Below are 15,825 nucleotides of genomic sequence, written 5' to 3' on the forward strand. Positions count from 1 at the left end.
GCGCTTTTTTAAGAATTCTGTGCCCATGGGCATACGGCCTTGCAGGTCTTCCCTTTCCACCGGAGCTTCATGGATGTTGCCATATTCCCCGATTAGATGTTTGAATGTGAGCTATCGTTCGCAAGGAACCAAACGGGCGTATAGTCTTGCCTTGCTAGTTGACCTTTTTCGTGTGACTAGGAATTCTTTGTGACAATTATTAAATAATAAATGATACTATTAGAGAATAGCTGAAGGTGTAAAATAATATTACGGAAATTATTACTTACCACTTCATGTTATTTTTTTCTTTTTTGGTTTAATGTAAAGCATTCTCAGAAAAGCATCTTCTTTGCTTTTCTCTTCTTTAGCTAGAATGTGAAAATGGACATGTACGTGTCTAACAGGCAAGTTTTTACAAGACGACAAAGTTCACGGAATGCCACCCCACAGAACCAGTAAACAAGATTACCCAATATAACAAAAGGGGCAATTATTTAAAGTAATTAAATGACTATATAACAAAAAGGGAAAGATTTAAAATAATTAAATGACCATATCAACACCTTGTTCCACCAATAATTTTCCCACATATACTAAAGTTAAAGAATTCCACCTTTTTTCTACAGTTGTACCATGATAAAAAGCAAATAACAAACAAAAGCATTATCACTTAGAATTGAAAGAGATAATAACAAAATATAGCACTCCTCCTAATTGTAGAATTAAACTATAATCACGCTTAGCACCGTCCAATTAATTTATTAAAAAGGAATCTAGCAATCTGCTCCGCATAATGAAACGCTTCACTGTAAATATAGATAGCAAATTTAATTAATTAACAATGTTTCTCCAAACTCAGCTATATGAATTATCTATCTCTATACATTCCACTAAATTCATGTACATTTCAGCCAACACTTACCCCATTAATTACATTACTATACAAGTCTCTAAAAAAAGGTCCTAGCTAACAAACAATGGACATTAGAAAAAGGATATCAAATGGACAAATTACCTTGTTAATTATTACTCTGTGAAGACAATAACAACCATCTGTCCTTTATTTCTGTAAAACTTTCCCTCCTTTAATGGAGCAACGGCCATATCTTTGTCTGTAGCATATTTTTCAGAAGAAAAATGAGGGCCCCCTAAAGAATCACGAGCAAAGAATACAGAAAAAGCCACTTCTTCTCCTTAATTATCTATCTGTAGTACTCCTTGTTCTTGTTCTTGTTCTTCTTCATGAAGCCAAAATTCAATGGCTTCTGTTGCTACCCCTCCTCACATCTTTTCATATGACGACGATAAACTAGACCTTGAATCAGTCCGTGCATTCGTCGCTGTTATCAATCAACATATAACTGAATTTGTTGAAGATACAAAATCTAGGAAATGCTTGAAATTGAAATGCAGTTCAAAGCTTGATGTTTGTAATAGAGGGTACCTTGAATTCTCAGAGCAATCAATATTGTCGAATCTTTATTGGGGGATAGAGAGTATAGAAGCAGCAATTGAAGCAAAATGGAGTGAAGAGAAAACATCAAGGCTACAGAATTCAGAGAAGATGCTTCAAGTTCCAGCCTCACTCGAAGAGCAAGGAGAAACAGCCGGAATTCCCAACAATTATTTGATAGCCTATTCTTACTTTTACCTCTCCCTCGTTAGAAAGCTCCAAGGAGATGAGTGGCAGGTCGCCACCTATTTTCTTCAAGCTCTTCTAGTATCCCCCAGGCTTCAAGCTATGGAACTCCTGGCCATCTTTGAGCATCAAGGGAAGGAAACACATTTCAAAGACTTTACATCCGCATCTTTTATCAATGTTGATGAGAATGAGGCCTATGTTATGATGGCCAGGAGATACAAAGCTTGGCTCATGTATTATCAGATTATGTCTTCTGGAGAGGGTCCTCTAACGAATGGTGGATTAGAGCAGATAATGTAAGTTTCTTGGACTACATATGTTGCTTTGTATATAAGACATAGATAATATAATGGATGATTATGACATTAGTCTTTAGCAATTTCATATGTCCAATCCACAAAAGGAACTGAAAAGTGCAAAATGGAGATGATATCTTACTTTACAACACATTGTCTGAGCTCTCTGAAATGTAGAATCATTTTTGTAAGCTTATTCTCATCCAAATTCGTTTCTGATTAACAGGAGTAACAAGTCCAGAGGCACAACATCCTCAAATTTATGTAAGCATGGAAACGACCGGTGCACCTGTCAAAATGTAAGTATAAAATAAGTCTGAACATGGACCATATCCAGAATTCTTTATTGAACACATTAGTTCAAAACTCGCATTGGGGTTTACTCTAAGTTTAGATAGTGGAAGTTCCTAATTCTCCTGATTATTGTTTCAGTTCGTATGACTTTTAAATTAATAGAGCATGAATGCAGTCTGAGAAGGTGCATCCATTTAATCCCCAAAATTATGATGCCAAGAATGAGGAAGAAAAGATGATTATCAAATCCAACGAGTCCATAGAGCAAAATCAGGTAGCTATTACCGAATTAAGGAATGGTGTAGCAGAAATACCCAAGAACTCAACCACCAAATGCCTCAAAGATATATTGCTTGATTCTGAGCCAGAGACACCAATCTACTTGGATTTCAGCGACAGCAGTTGTGGAAATGAAAATATTCATGAGGTAATATCTTGGCAAAGACAGCCATGAAAGAGAAGTAGAAAAGAATAGCCCTTTGCATTCACATAAGCATAAAATCTCATCTTTTTCTTTCTGATTCAGGAATATGCAGAAGACCTGGAAATCACTTCAAACTGTAGCCTAGAAAACCAGCACACAGAGGCTTTTTATGATCAGTTCAGTCCCTACTCACCTGTTTTTAAACTTTAGCCTGATATCTGAGTAGGTGTGATATTCATTAACTAAACTGACCGAATGAAATACAGGAACAAGCAATCTTCGTTGTTTTTGGAAAGCTTGGTTTGTAAATCGCAAGTTTCTGGATTAGGGCACAAAGAAGGAAGCCAAGTAGAAATAACTAACTCACTCTCCAGAAGATTCTCCGGATCATTTACTCATACTGATTTATCAGCAGAAGGAATTAGAAGCCTCAAAACACACATAAATTTGAGTGGTAACAATGAAGCTGCAACTATGCAACAGTGCTTACAGATGATTGATAGTAGATCCGATGGATATCCAGTGTCCATGTCTTTACATGATTATCACCTCTGCAAAACACAGTACCCAAGGATTTCTTCACGGCAAAAGAACAGGTGCAAGAAGACCTTAAATGAAATACTTGAATATGCTGAAGAAAATTCTCAAGCAGCAATACTTGAGAAAATAATTTCAAAGTTATGTTTCTCAGAAGAGTTTGGGGATTATACAGTTGATCTTACAACAATATATGAGTTACTGAATAACAAAACAGGACTTAAGTATTCTTTGCTAAAGGACATAATCATTGATCAACTTCTAAGGGCTATATCAACATCCAGAGAAGAACATGTGATACGGGAATCGGTATCAGTCCTATCAATTATTATTTCAAGGAACAGATCACTTGTTGAAGATGTCAAGAGGAAAGGGTTACAGTTGAATCATTTGGCAACTGCTCTTAAGAAAAATGTTCATGAAGCGGCTATACTAATTTACTTAATAAACCCATCTCCTGCAGAAATCAAGACATTAGAACTTTTACCATGTCTTGTGGATGTGGTGTGTGCTTCAAACAGTTACAAATGTAGCCTAACAACACTGCGGATAACACCTCCTGCAGCGTCATTGATGATTATGGAAGCACTAGTCACCGCATTTGACTATACATCGAGCGACACACAATTAGCTGTGATCAGCTCACCCAGAGTACTCTCAGGGCTCTTGGATGTCTCAAGAAATAACAACCTCGAAGAGATTATTGCTCTGGCAGCTGTTCTTATCAGATGTATGCAATTCGATGGTCAATGCAGAAAACACATAAACCATTCTGCTCCGGTGGCCCCATTTATCTCTCTTTTGAGAAGCAACCATAAGCGTGCAACATCAATTGCATTGGAGTTCTTTCATGAACTGCTGCAAATTCCAAGGTATGGAACTATCTACCTATTCACCATTTCTTTATCATCTGCTGTGGAAGGGAATGACCTTGATATTGATCAAGATAAGGACTCCCGAGAATATGAAAACTGGAAGGTTATCATCAGCATAGGACTGGTGATAAATGCAATATGCAAACTAAGACTTTGTTCTTAGAAGCAAATCAGCGACACCTTTCCCGAGGTTTTCATTCACCATAATTTGTTATCTTGTGAATGAACTAGACTGAAAAAATTCGAACTACTCACCTCATCGAGAAGAGAAGAATGTATGCAAACAAAGTGACCATAAACAATATTTTCTTCCATATACAACATACTTCCCAGAAGCTACTGTTCTGTTTACACGTTAAAAATATGATCAAGAAGATTCCATAATTTAGTCAATTTGTTTTGCATCAGGTCATCAGCAACTGAGGTGCTGCAGAAAATACAACAAGACGGAAGCAACAACAATATGTGTGCATTATTGCTCCTCATCCAAAACTCACAATCAGAGTACAAAATTTTGGCAGCAAATTTGTTGCTTCAGTTAGACATGCTAGTAAGCATATTGAAGTGTTATCTTTCAACGTATCTGGAAAAAAATGTGTCAAACAATAAATCGAGCAGGTTTGCGTAACTAAACACCTGTAATAGAACAGCACATGTTGAGCTTAGAATCTCCCAAGCGTACAGGGATAACAAGAAACTCATGATATTGGGCACTGAAGTACACAAAGAGAACAATAAAAAAATAAATAGAAACTTACCTTTTATAGCTTAAGAAAATTAGCAGGAAACACTATACAAAGAAGAAAACTTGGAAATGTTTACATTTTCTTTCATTCCTTCTATAAACAGAAAGCGAAAATCTACCTATATCTGGTTTCCTGCTATTGTTGCCCGGACTCTCCAAAAGTAGTGCATTTTTGGAGGATCTGAACACGGGTGCAGCGACATTTTTGGAGAGTCCACGCAACTTATGTTTCTGGCCCTATGAAACTAATGTAATACCTATTCGTACATTTTATACATTTGCTTACAGACTAAAAGGAGTAACCATGAGCTTTTGACGATGAAAAATTTTCAGGAAGAAACATCTAGTAAATTTGTATACTGTGAAGAGGCTATGGAAGCCTTACTTGAGTCAGTGACATGTGAAGAGAATTCTGCGACACAGGCACTATCAGCATTCATCCTATCCAATTTTGGCGGAACGTGCTCTTGGTCAGGAGAACCATACACAATACCATGGTTGCTTAAAAAGGCTGGTTTAACTTCACTGCAACATAAGAACATGATAAAGAATGTTGACTTCTCAGATCAATGTCTACAGGTATTTGTGCTTTGAAGATTTAACTTGGTGCTGCGTGAGATCATATAGATATTGATCAAAAGTGCAGGTAGAAGAGCTAGGGATGATTTAGCACCTAAGATTTATCTCAACAGTCCTCAAACAAACTATTCCATAGGATTTACATTTTCCTTTGGGGTTTCAGCTTCATAGCTATCCTACTCTTTGGGATGCTCCTATTCTTATATATTTAGATTTCTATCATAGCATTGTGGAGATTTTTCTCATTTAGAGTGCTTCTTAGTTTTTGAGAGTTCTCACAGAATCTATACGTTCCCATTGCTGTTGTACAGCTTCTTTTAAACTATAGTTGTACAGTTTTTTGATAAGGTTCTAAACTACAGTTGTACAGTTGCTGTTTCTGAAGCTATGAACCCAAAGCAAATGTTCATTAACAAGCACAAACAAATCTTTTTTTTTTTTTTTGAGAAGGTAACATATTTGTATATTAATATAAAGACTTCACTAAAATTGTGAAGTCACCCATAATTACAATGTAAGTGCCCATACAAAACTACACAAAAAGGACACTTTTCACCCTTGTTCTTCTTACAATGAATCTAGGGCATCTAAAATGGATACACTATCCTCCAAAAGTTTTCCTTTACACCAAAAATAAAAAAGAACTAAATATTTCGTCTTTATCTTTTGGATGTTGTTGGACTTCTCTTCAAAGCATCTTTGATTTCTCTCTTCCCAGACTGTCCACCATATACAAGCTGGGACAATTCTCCATCTCTCTTTATCTCTCGAAAGTGTGCCCTCTTTATTCCAGCTAGCTAGAATATCAAGGATCTTCCCGGCATTGCCCATGGAATTCCCCTTAGACTGATGAAAATCCTCCATATCTGTATAGTGAAATTGCAATGCAAAAAAATGGCTAATTGTCTCTGCCTTCTCACCACATAGGTAACACCTAGAACACAGCTCTATATTGTACTATTTAATATTTAGAGGCACTAGGATCTACACTGACCAATTTGGCTACTACATAATATTTCATGCTCAGCGGCACACGTCAGTTGTTTACCTGTTCTAAAGATTCCATAAACTTGCAGGATGTTGGCATAGAGACATGGTGCAGCAAAGTAGCAAAGCGCTTCTTAAAATTTGGAAGTCCTCTCTTCCATGCTTTAGAGAAAGGACTTAAGAGCAATTCGAGGAGCACTTCCCGAGACTGTCTTGCCGCTACTGCATGGATTGGGTCTGAAATCATGAAAGCCCCAGATGATTTGAGATATGCAGCCTGTGAGATCTTGCTTAGTAGAATGGAGCAATTTGTGCATCCAGGACTAGAGCTTGAAGAGAGGCTATTAGGATGTCTTTGTATCTATTATTATACTTCCGGAAGAGGTATTACTCTAAACTTGTACTCTTATACATTTATTTTAAATTGGGATATTTAAAAAGAAGTCTAAAATTTCATATTTTGCATGAAAACAAGCTAAGGAAGCACTTTTAGCTGCTTTAACAATTAGAAGGTTGTTACATTGCTCAAAAATTGTCTGCGTAGAAGGGTCTTATGGTTCAACTTTATCAGATAACTTTGATTACAATAGAACAAGAAAACTAATGAAAATTTAGTTCCTACTGCTTTTGCTGACAGCCTAACAACAAAACTAGAGGAAAAAGACCTTGAATGGCAAAAGAGAGTGATCTTGTTTCGTGAATTTCAGGAATCTCTGCAGTGTGAGTACTTACAGTTTCTAAACTGAAGAAACTTGTGATTGCTGGAGAATGAGTATATAGGCAGCATCTGTAGATGCAAAGAACTTTCATAAACAGCCACAATCCGTCGTGATTTACATATCTCTCTGAATCTTACATGAGCACAAATTTCTCTTTAATTTGATAGTCCCAAAATCACATGTTGGTTAGGCATAGGTTTTTCTGCTCGTACATCACCTATATGCTATGTTAACTTGCTTTCACATCAAGCATGTGCTTAAGTCACCGTTAGCCAAGTTAACTTGCTTTCAATTCAAACATGTACCTGAAATGAAAAACTCTTATAGGGATGAAAAAATTAGTCAACTTGTCAGAAGGAGTTAGAGAGTCACTAAGACGTCTTTCCAGTATCAGTTGGATGGCAGAAGAATTGCTTAAGGTTGCTGACTATATCCAGCCAAACAAGTGGGTAAGTAGACATCAGATTTCTTTCTTACATATCTAATGACTGCATCTGATGTTAACAGCACAATCATGCAACCAAATGTATGTCTACCTCGGAATGCAAGTCTTCCTACTACGTTCATCACATCTAGTACATATGAACCTATTAAACTTCCTTAAACAGTATCTTCAGTATAACCTATTATCATCATTGTATTAGCAGGCATCCAAGCGGCAACTATTACAAGCTCGGTAACCTTAACATTCTAAAATAAATTCCACTGTCAAAGAGACTACTAGGATATTTCCCTGAATAGGAAACCTACTTTTTGAATATGTGTCTTGTTCACTAAAATGCAGAGCAAGGATAAAAGGCATCAGCAAAGTAAAAATCCATGTGAAAGATGTATCACCTCTGGCCATTTTGCTCTAGCATCAGGCCCATTTCATCCCAGTACTATGTTATCATGATACAATCCTTCATTCTAACTCAAGCTTTTATTTGCAAATGTAAGAGCAGAGAATATCTTGTGTACACACACAGATTCTCGAGGTGGGTAGTAACCGCAGTGGAGCAGTAACTTCGCTCATCTACTATAATGGACAGCTTTACAGCGGACATGCAGATGGTTCAATCAAGGTTTGCAGCTATTTTTAAGTGCTTCATACTTCTTGCCTCCAAATTTATGGTTCACGCTAACAAAGGAAGCATGTGGCCTCTTGTAAGTTAAATTCCAAAACAATGTGTGTGTGGATATGTGTAGGTAAGATGGTCATTTTGTTACCTACATCTGGTGGGATTGGGGGGGGAGCAGAGAGTGAATTACAGGCCTATTACTTTAGTAACCGTATCATTATGGTATTTTTATTATAATAAGCACATCGCTTTTTAAGTTTTATAGAAGCAAAACAAAATATCTGATGGTTTTACATCATAGGCATGGGACATCAAAGGACAAGCAGCGACACTTGTCCGGGACGTGAAGGAGCATAAAAAGGCTGTGACTTGCTTTGCCATTTCTGAATTGGGGAATTGCCTGTTGAGTGGATCTGCTGACAAAACAGTAAAGGTGAATAGTACCCAATCAAGTCATATGCTAATATTATGGACTGAAGGGAATTCAAAAAATGCATTTAAGATTGACGTGTTTTTCTTTCTCTACAGATTTGGCAAATGCATGAAAGAAATCTTGAATGCGTAGAGACTATACTGGCAAAAGATTCAATTCAAAATATTAACACACACGGAAAACTGATTTTTGCAATTACCCAAAGCCACAAAATGAAGGTAGATACAAAATCATTACATTCAGAAGAAAGAACCTACAAATAGGAAGGCAGACTCTTATAGTCATGTCTGAGAAGCCAAGTTTCGGAATGACTTTTAGATAGTATATTATATTAACAAGACCTTCTCTTTTATAGGTGTTTGATGGATCACGAAAAGCCAGTAAATATTTTACGAATAAATCCGTAAGGTGTGGAATATTGACACGCGGAAAGCTTTACGTAGGCTGCACAGATTCAAGCATACAGGTCAGGGTTAGATCTTGACTTAGATTCATATAGATAATGGAACAACTCATAAAGCAATTGAAGTACAAATATCAAATTACTCAATGCAGGAGTTAGCTATAGCAAACAGCAGGCAGCAAGAGATCAAAGCACCATCAAAGATTTGGAGTATGAAAAACAAGTCTGTGAACTCATTAGCCGTATATAAGGACTGGATATATAGTGCAAGTTCAATGATTGAAGCTTCACATATAAAGGTAACAAATGCAACTTGCTGATGTGGAGTAAATACCTCTTCCATTGACACCCTCATTGATGCAGGACTGGAGAAAAAACAAGAAGCCCCAAATATCTTTGTCGCCAGAAAAGGGATCCAACGTGTTGGCAATGGAAGTAGTTGAGGACTTCATATATTTAATTTGCAGTGCATCAATGAGCAACATCCAGGTACTGGGCATATTTTTCCTAGATACTGAGATTTAAGTTTGATAATTCTAGAAAGTCATATCCCAAAGGGAAAAAGAGAAACTATCTCTACCTAACAAAAATCACCTTGGGCCAAGGTCAAGTTCAATGAATGAGTACTAAATATATGCTAATTACTCAACTCGCTTACACAAAATTTACCATGTTAAATACCACTTCATCTCTAAGCAACTGGCTGCATACTGACCCATGAATACATGAGATGATCAGATTTGGCTGAGAGGAACACAACACAAAGTTGGAAGATTATCAGCAAGCAGCAAGATAACAAGTCTTCTGACAGCAAATGACATGATTATATGTGGTACAGAAACAGGAATGATTAAGGTATGTCTATTGAACTTGTTCTACGCAATAAAGGAAGAATTACTAAAAGGGAAATAACCAAATTGCAGAATATACGTGCTTATCATGTAACATGCACCAGTGGTAATAACAAAATCACATGTTGCCGGTATTGTGCACTTGCCAATTTTGAATATCAAAATTTCCACAACCCCTTTTGGTATCCTCCCTTCAAAAAATCTAATTAAAGAAAGGCACAATCTTCATTTTATTCTTTCCAAACAAATTGGTACTAACTCCTTGCTTTGACTTCTCATCTTAAAAAATGGCAGGGTTGGATCCCCCTCTAGTGGTATATTGCAGGAACAGAAAAAGTAAAGTTTAGCACAAGTGATAGAAGTTAGTCGTCTTCACCCTGTACAGAAGGAGCAGGCAGTCTCTCATTCCATAAGATGTAGAGAGAACACAACCATACAAATGATTGCAGTGTAATTATATCATTTCACTTCAAATAATTCTACTTGCCATGTAAATGAATCATGAAAAAATATCAGATAAATGCTAAGCCTTTTTGTTCTCTTCTTTTCTGCTTAAAAAAAAGGATGTTACCTACTTACATACATTTCAACTTGCATTCGAGTATTAATAGAGATTAGAGGATCAACCTTTTCGTAAGTCCTAAAGTTTATAAGCTCATACACATACCTACTTACATACAAACACACATACCGAAAAATTTGAACGCATGACGAGCAAATGGCATTTCTATTTTACATTCTAAAGGTAAAACGTTGGATTTTTACCCCGTTCTCTCCTTCCCCTTCCTCTTCCCTCTATGTCGGGCCACCATCCCTGCCTCCAAATAAAGAGAAAAGTAAAAGTAAAAGTAATACTCATATTCCCCTCTTTATGCTTCCTGATTACCATTCAACAAATTTCATGCTTCCTTTGATCTTATAACTAGATTTAGATAGGAGAATGCTCGATGAGTTTAGGCTCCGGTAAAAAGAAAAGGAATAAATATACCTACAACCATCAGGGGCGGAGCTAGCTCTTCCGCTACGGGTTCGTCCAATCCTAGTAGCTTTGGTCCAAACCCTATATTTGTCTTAAAATCCTATTGAACATGTACAAATAATTAATTTAGAACCCACTAACTTAAAAGAACAAGAATCCCAAACACATAAGCTTCAAATACTGGCTCCGCCATTGACCAACATTAACACACATTTTTAAAAATTCTCATTAGGTACAAGTTAATGGAACATTATGAAACAAAAACCATGAAGAGAAATTTCGACAAACACATAATCAACAGGCCCAGATCAAAATCATGAAATAAAAAGCTTTATATCTTAGTCCGCAACAATTGAAGCAAAACCTACAAAAATAGTACTACTATAAAGTCATAATCCTTTTTCTAAAAAAAATCCTCTATAATTAACATTGAAACAGACACAGAATGACACTCAGATTCCTGTCTTCTCTTATCCCCTACAAAAACGAAAACATGAAATTAATTCTTTATATAAACTCAAAATCGATCAAAAAGGCTTTAATTCTTGAAGTCACACAGCTACAAAACTCTCTCATAACCACAGAGACTCGAAAAACTGAGACTCGGCCAGTTTCTCTCTGGTACTTTCCAGATGTGCCTTAAACATTAAGAGTTCGTTCACGTCATGACATGTTTCAACATTGAATTTAGAATCCCACATACCATTTGTTGCTGACTCTGAAGAATGAGAAGAATCGCAATGGTTTTGAAAGGTGGTAAGGACGTCGTTCCCACCACAAGTGTAAGGTTTTCCAGTGGGAGAAAAAACAAGAACGGCAACTTGAACACCACTAGTCTTGGATTCGAGTTCTACAGCTTTCTTGAAAAGTCCTTTGCGTCTCTTTGAGAATGTCACCATTCTTGATGATTCTTTTGTTATTTTCTTGATTTCAATCTTTTTCTTTCCTGTACCCATCTTTCTTTCTCTCTGCAAGTAATCAAACACTTTGTAAGTTTGTTTGAAAGGCGGAGAGCTGGACTTTACTTTTACTACTCTTATATAGAAGCGGCGAAGACCTGCTTATATAGGCGTTTGGACGAAAAAATTGTAATTTTTTTAAAGGGTAAAGGTCCAAAATTACCCCTCTATAATGATATATTGTTTACTTATGCCACCCGTTATACTTTTCGTCCAAATCTATCCCTACCGTTAATCAACTTTTAAAAATTACCCCTAACCCTAACGGATATCCATAGTGGCAGCTGACCCCTCAATTTTCTCCATGTCAACTGCCACGTGAGCTGCCAAGTCCCTTGACCTTAACTCTCTCTCATTTTTCAAGACCTCACAGCCACACTCCCCCATCTTTGTGAGACTCTCGTCTCCTTCTCTCTTGAGCAACAGTAAACGTTTCCCCACTTCTCATCACCGGCCGCCACCGGATTTGACCACCGGCTGGCGATCTACTGCTTGTGTTTCCATTCTCCCAACCCCCTATTCCCTCTCGTCCCTTTTTGTTGCTGTATCGTCGAAACCACGACAGAAAAACGACCAAGATCTATCGGATCTTGACTTCTTCTCCCTCTCTTAAGTCTTAACTCAAGAATTATTTTAGTCGTCATTTAAAGATCAAAATCACCAGATTTGAAGCTTTGATGAATGCTTCCAACGGAGTCTTTAGCTCTCTTTCCAGTTCCAAGTTATCTCCAGAGTAGCTAATCATGATTTTATAGCCCAAGTAGTTAAGTTAGATGTTTTGAAGATCAAAGATTAGCTCCAAACACATAACTATTTGCTACTTGTAATTTTTACTTAAATCTAACATTTCCAACACGTATTCGTTGTACATCTTTTGCCAAAATATCGTACAGGGACTGCGTGGGTAATTTTTGGAGAAATTTGGTCTTGTTATAAATAGAATTATATTTAAGGTGAATGTCTATATTTTAGTGAGATTTTAGAGTTTGTTGCTTGGTGGCTAAGCCATTTTTCCCTATAAATAGAGGTGTTCTATTACATTGTAATTCATCCCGAATCAATAAGAATTTTATGTCTCTACTTTTCTCCGCAATACTCTTCTTCTTCTTTTATCAGCATGTCGGAAACAGTCTCTCTGCCCTCCCAGGGTAGGGGTAAGGCTGCGTATATCCTACCCTTCTCAAACCCCACTCGTGGGATTATACTGGGTGGTTATTGTTGTTGTTGTATCACGTATCAGCATGAGACTCTAACCAATTGAGTAGAGGGCGATTGTTTTAATTTATTGATATACTATTAAATAGTTGTCTAATGTATGAGAAATTAAACCACCCATGGAATATATAGGTTTAATTCGGACAGCAGCTGAATCTGCAACTCCATGCTTACTAATCTCATTATGCTCAAGATCACTTCTGTTATCCCGTAGTTCCAATGCTTATTGCAGAACTCTCCCTTTGCCTTGGAATGTTAGTCTTAAATTTCGGAGGACGTTCATGAAGAAAATTACACTTATCTCTATAAGGACACTCCTCCTCGTTATAAAACTTCTTGCAAATTTCATCTATATGTATTATTTTCTGATCATCATTCCAGTTCCCTACTACCCCTCTATCCTTTTCACGGACTAGTTCCTGCCAATTCGAAGGGGCTCACGTAAATCTTCAACACCATGGCTTTGGGATACGTGCATGGTGTTCAACTTGTACATAATATTGAGCATAAGGATTGTCAATTGTTCCATGAACTTCCTTCATGATTAAATTCTGGATTTAAGGTAAGTATTTTACTATATTTTTCTCTTTTAAATTCTTGACATTCTATAATTTGATTTTAAATACAAGCAAAGACGATAAATTTAAACTGTAACTCTAGTGGAGTTTGAAAGAAATTATAACCACCAAAAGTGGTAAAATTTCTATGCCTTACTATGATCAAATTCATGTATGATTGTGGGCACAAGAAGTGGAAACCCGTCCCTTTGAATTTGCTTCATTCTCATTTCCTTAAGAGAATGTGATAGCAGTATATGATAATTCTGAAAGAAGACAAAATTATTACTATGATTGTATCAATGGATGTGGACGTGACAATAGACGAAATTATAATCGTTATCATTGTGGTAATGTGTCACGACCCTAAAACCGACCCGGTCGTGATGGCGCCTATCATGAAACTAGGCCAGCCAACATAAATCCCAAATCAAACCAGTATTTCATAAAAAGTCATTTTCAAGCTATTAAATTATCAAAATCTCATAATACAAGTCTAAAAAACCAGTGCGGAATAAATACACCAGCCCGGCATCGGGGTGTCACAAGTCACGAGCATCTACAACTCTGTCTAGATACAATAAAGTCTAGCCCAATCTGGAAGAAAATACAAATAAAATCTAGGGAAGATATGAGGGAGGAGAACAGGGCTGCGAACGTCATGCAGCTACCTTGTCGACTCCCAAAAAAATCCTGCTGAAAGGACAATCAATGCTCACTATCACGACCCGCAACTCCTGGATCTGCACACAAGGTGCAGGGAGTAATGTGAGTACGCCAATTCAGTCAGTAATAAAAGTAAATGAAAGCTGAGTAGTAAGAAAATAGAAAATCTCACGTCACAGCACTACAACAAATACAGTACAATTCCAAAACAGTACAGAACTCAATTATCTCGTAAAACTAACCCAATTTCAATAATTGGCCAAACCCGACCCTCGGGCCCAGGCCTCGGGATTCAATAAAAATTACATCACTAAAGTCCTTATCCTCCCACGAGTCTATACATACCAAGAACATCAAAATCGGACCTCAAATGGCCCCTCAAATCCTCAATGGAAACTCTCCAGTACCAAGCCCTAATTCTCCAATTTTAACCCTTAATTTCTAATAATTTCAAGCCTAATCAGTAAAATAATGCCATAGAATCAAGTATTGTGTTCAAAAATCTTACCTCCAAGCATTACCCCTTGAATCCCTCTTAAAATCCTCTAAAAAAGCTCCATACTTGTCTCAAAAATGGAGGAAATAAGCTTAAAGTCGCGAAGATGACCTTTTATACTTTCTGCCCAGGCATCTCGCACCTGCGGCTCTGTTTTCGCTTCTGGGGTCAAAATAACCACATCTGCGGTTTTTCACTTAAGGCCCAACTTCTGCACCTGCGGGCTCGCAGGTGCGGTAAATCATCCGCTCCTGCGACTAAATCCGCTCCTGCGGCTGCCTCCACGCACCTGCGGTCCCCAATCCGCAGGTGCGGAAACAATAGAAGCAGCAAATTCTGCAACACAACTCCAAGTCCAAACTTTCCGACAACCATCCAAAACCATCCCGAGGCCCTCGGTACCTCAACCAAACACGCCAACAAGTCATATACCACTATTCAAACTTGTATCAATCCTCGAAACACTCAAAACAACGCCGGAACATCAAATCACCCTCGGATTCAAGTCAGGATTCCAAAACTTCCGAATTTCGCAAACGATCAAAAAGTCTATCAAACCTCATCCGAATGACCTGAAATTTTGCACACGCGTCACGATTCACATAACGGACCTACTCCAATTTTCGGAATCCTATTCCGACCCCGATATCAAGATTACCACTACCAACCGGAAAACGCCAAAATTCCAATTTCTCCAATTCAAGCCTAAATCTACCACGGGCCTCCAAAATACATTCCGAACACGCTCCTAAGTCCAAAATCACCCGACGGAGCTAACCAAATCATAAAAATCCAAATTCGAGATTGAATACTAAAAAGTCAAGACTGAGTCAAACCTTTCAAATTTAAAGCTTCAAGCTGAGAATCATCCTTCCATATCTCTTCCGATCATCCTGAAAACCAAAACCGACGATTTACATAAGTCATAATACATCATACGGGGCTAGCCATGCCCGAGAACTGGCGAGCGAAGTGCAAACGCTCAAAACGACCAGTCGGGTCGTTACATCCTCCCCCACTTAAACATACGTTCGTCCTCGAACGTGCCCAGAGTTGTTCCAAAAGCCAACGAATCGCTGTATAACCTTACCATGCACATACCCGGGGGTGATCCCACGTCCCCCT

The 15,825-nt window shown here is 37.6% G+C and overlaps 2 protein-coding genes across 5 annotated transcripts; one reads left to right on the top strand and one right to left on the bottom strand.

The window, feature by feature from the left end:
• The first annotated feature begins 885 nt into the window (after positions 1-885).
• On the top strand, positions 886-10,372 carry LOC109217681 (putative E3 ubiquitin-protein ligase LIN-1). Of its 2 annotated transcripts, XM_019381943.1 has the most exons (17): positions 886-1,920; positions 2,147-2,219; positions 2,390-2,641; positions 2,741-2,814; positions 2,905-4,047; positions 4,459-4,600; positions 5,129-5,374; positions 6,451-6,745; positions 7,408-7,529; positions 8,025-8,144; positions 8,443-8,574; positions 8,670-8,792; positions 8,930-9,040; positions 9,130-9,276; positions 9,341-9,466; positions 9,716-9,832; positions 10,123-10,372. In XM_019381943.1, exons 1-17 carry the CDS (start codon positions 1,241-1,243, stop codon positions 10,138-10,140), a joined length of 3,921 nt encoding a protein of 1,306 aa, XP_019237488.1. In that variant the 5' UTR covers positions 886-1,240; the 3' UTR covers positions 10,141-10,372. The 2 variants fall into 2 exon arrangements, with proteins under 2 accessions (XP_019237488.1, XP_019237489.1); XM_019381944.1 differs by lacking the exon at positions 886-1,920 and having other exon boundaries at positions 2,353-2,641.
• Positions 9,473-11,837, bottom strand: LOC109217682 (MADS-box transcription factor 23-like). Of its 3 annotated transcripts, XR_002066669.1 has the most exons (3): positions 10,817-11,193; positions 10,594-10,642; positions 9,646-9,721 (listed from the first exon to the last, which is right to left on the bottom strand). XR_002066669.1 is itself a non-coding variant. In XM_019381945.1 (2 exons), exons 1-2 carry the CDS (start codon positions 11,761-11,763, stop codon positions 9,669-9,671), a joined length of 306 nt encoding a protein of 101 aa, XP_019237490.1. In that variant the 5' UTR covers positions 11,764-11,837; the 3' UTR covers positions 9,473-9,668. The 3 variants fall into 3 exon arrangements, 1 of the variants encoding a protein (XP_019237490.1); XR_002066670.1 differs by lacking the exon at positions 10,594-10,642 and having other exon boundaries at positions 9,473-9,721; XM_019381945.1 differs by lacking the exons at positions 10,594-10,642; positions 10,817-11,193 and adding an exon at positions 11,511-11,837 and having other exon boundaries at positions 9,473-9,721.
• Positions 11,838-15,825: the final 3,988 nt, after the last annotated feature.

The sequence above is a fragment of the Nicotiana attenuata genome, unplaced genomic scaffold (assembly GCF_001879085.1).
Source record: "Nicotiana attenuata strain UT unplaced genomic scaffold, NIATTr2, whole genome shotgun sequence".
NCBI lineage: Eukaryota > Viridiplantae > Streptophyta > Magnoliopsida > Solanales > Solanaceae > Nicotiana > Nicotiana attenuata.

Coding starts and splice junctions, on each gene's coding strand:
- LOC109217682 (XM_019381945.1), bottom strand. CDS start 11,763: ATGGGTACAGGAAAGAAAAAGATTGAAATCAAGAAAATAACAAAAGAA. Junction 9,722..11,510: donor TTCAGAGTCAGCAACAAATG/GTATGTGGGATT, acceptor TGTTCCTCTCAG/CCAAATCTGATCATCTCATG.
- LOC109217681 (XM_019381943.1), top strand. CDS start 1,241: ATGGCTTCTGTTGCTACCCCTCCTCACATCTTTTCATATGACGACGAT. Junction 8,793..8,929: donor CCCAAAGCCACAAAATGAAG/GTAGATACAAAA, acceptor TCTCTTTTATAG/GTGTTTGATGGATCACGAAA. Junction 9,041..9,129: donor GCACAGATTCAAGCATACAG/GTCAGGGTTAGA, acceptor TACTCAATGCAG/GAGTTAGCTATAGCAAACAG.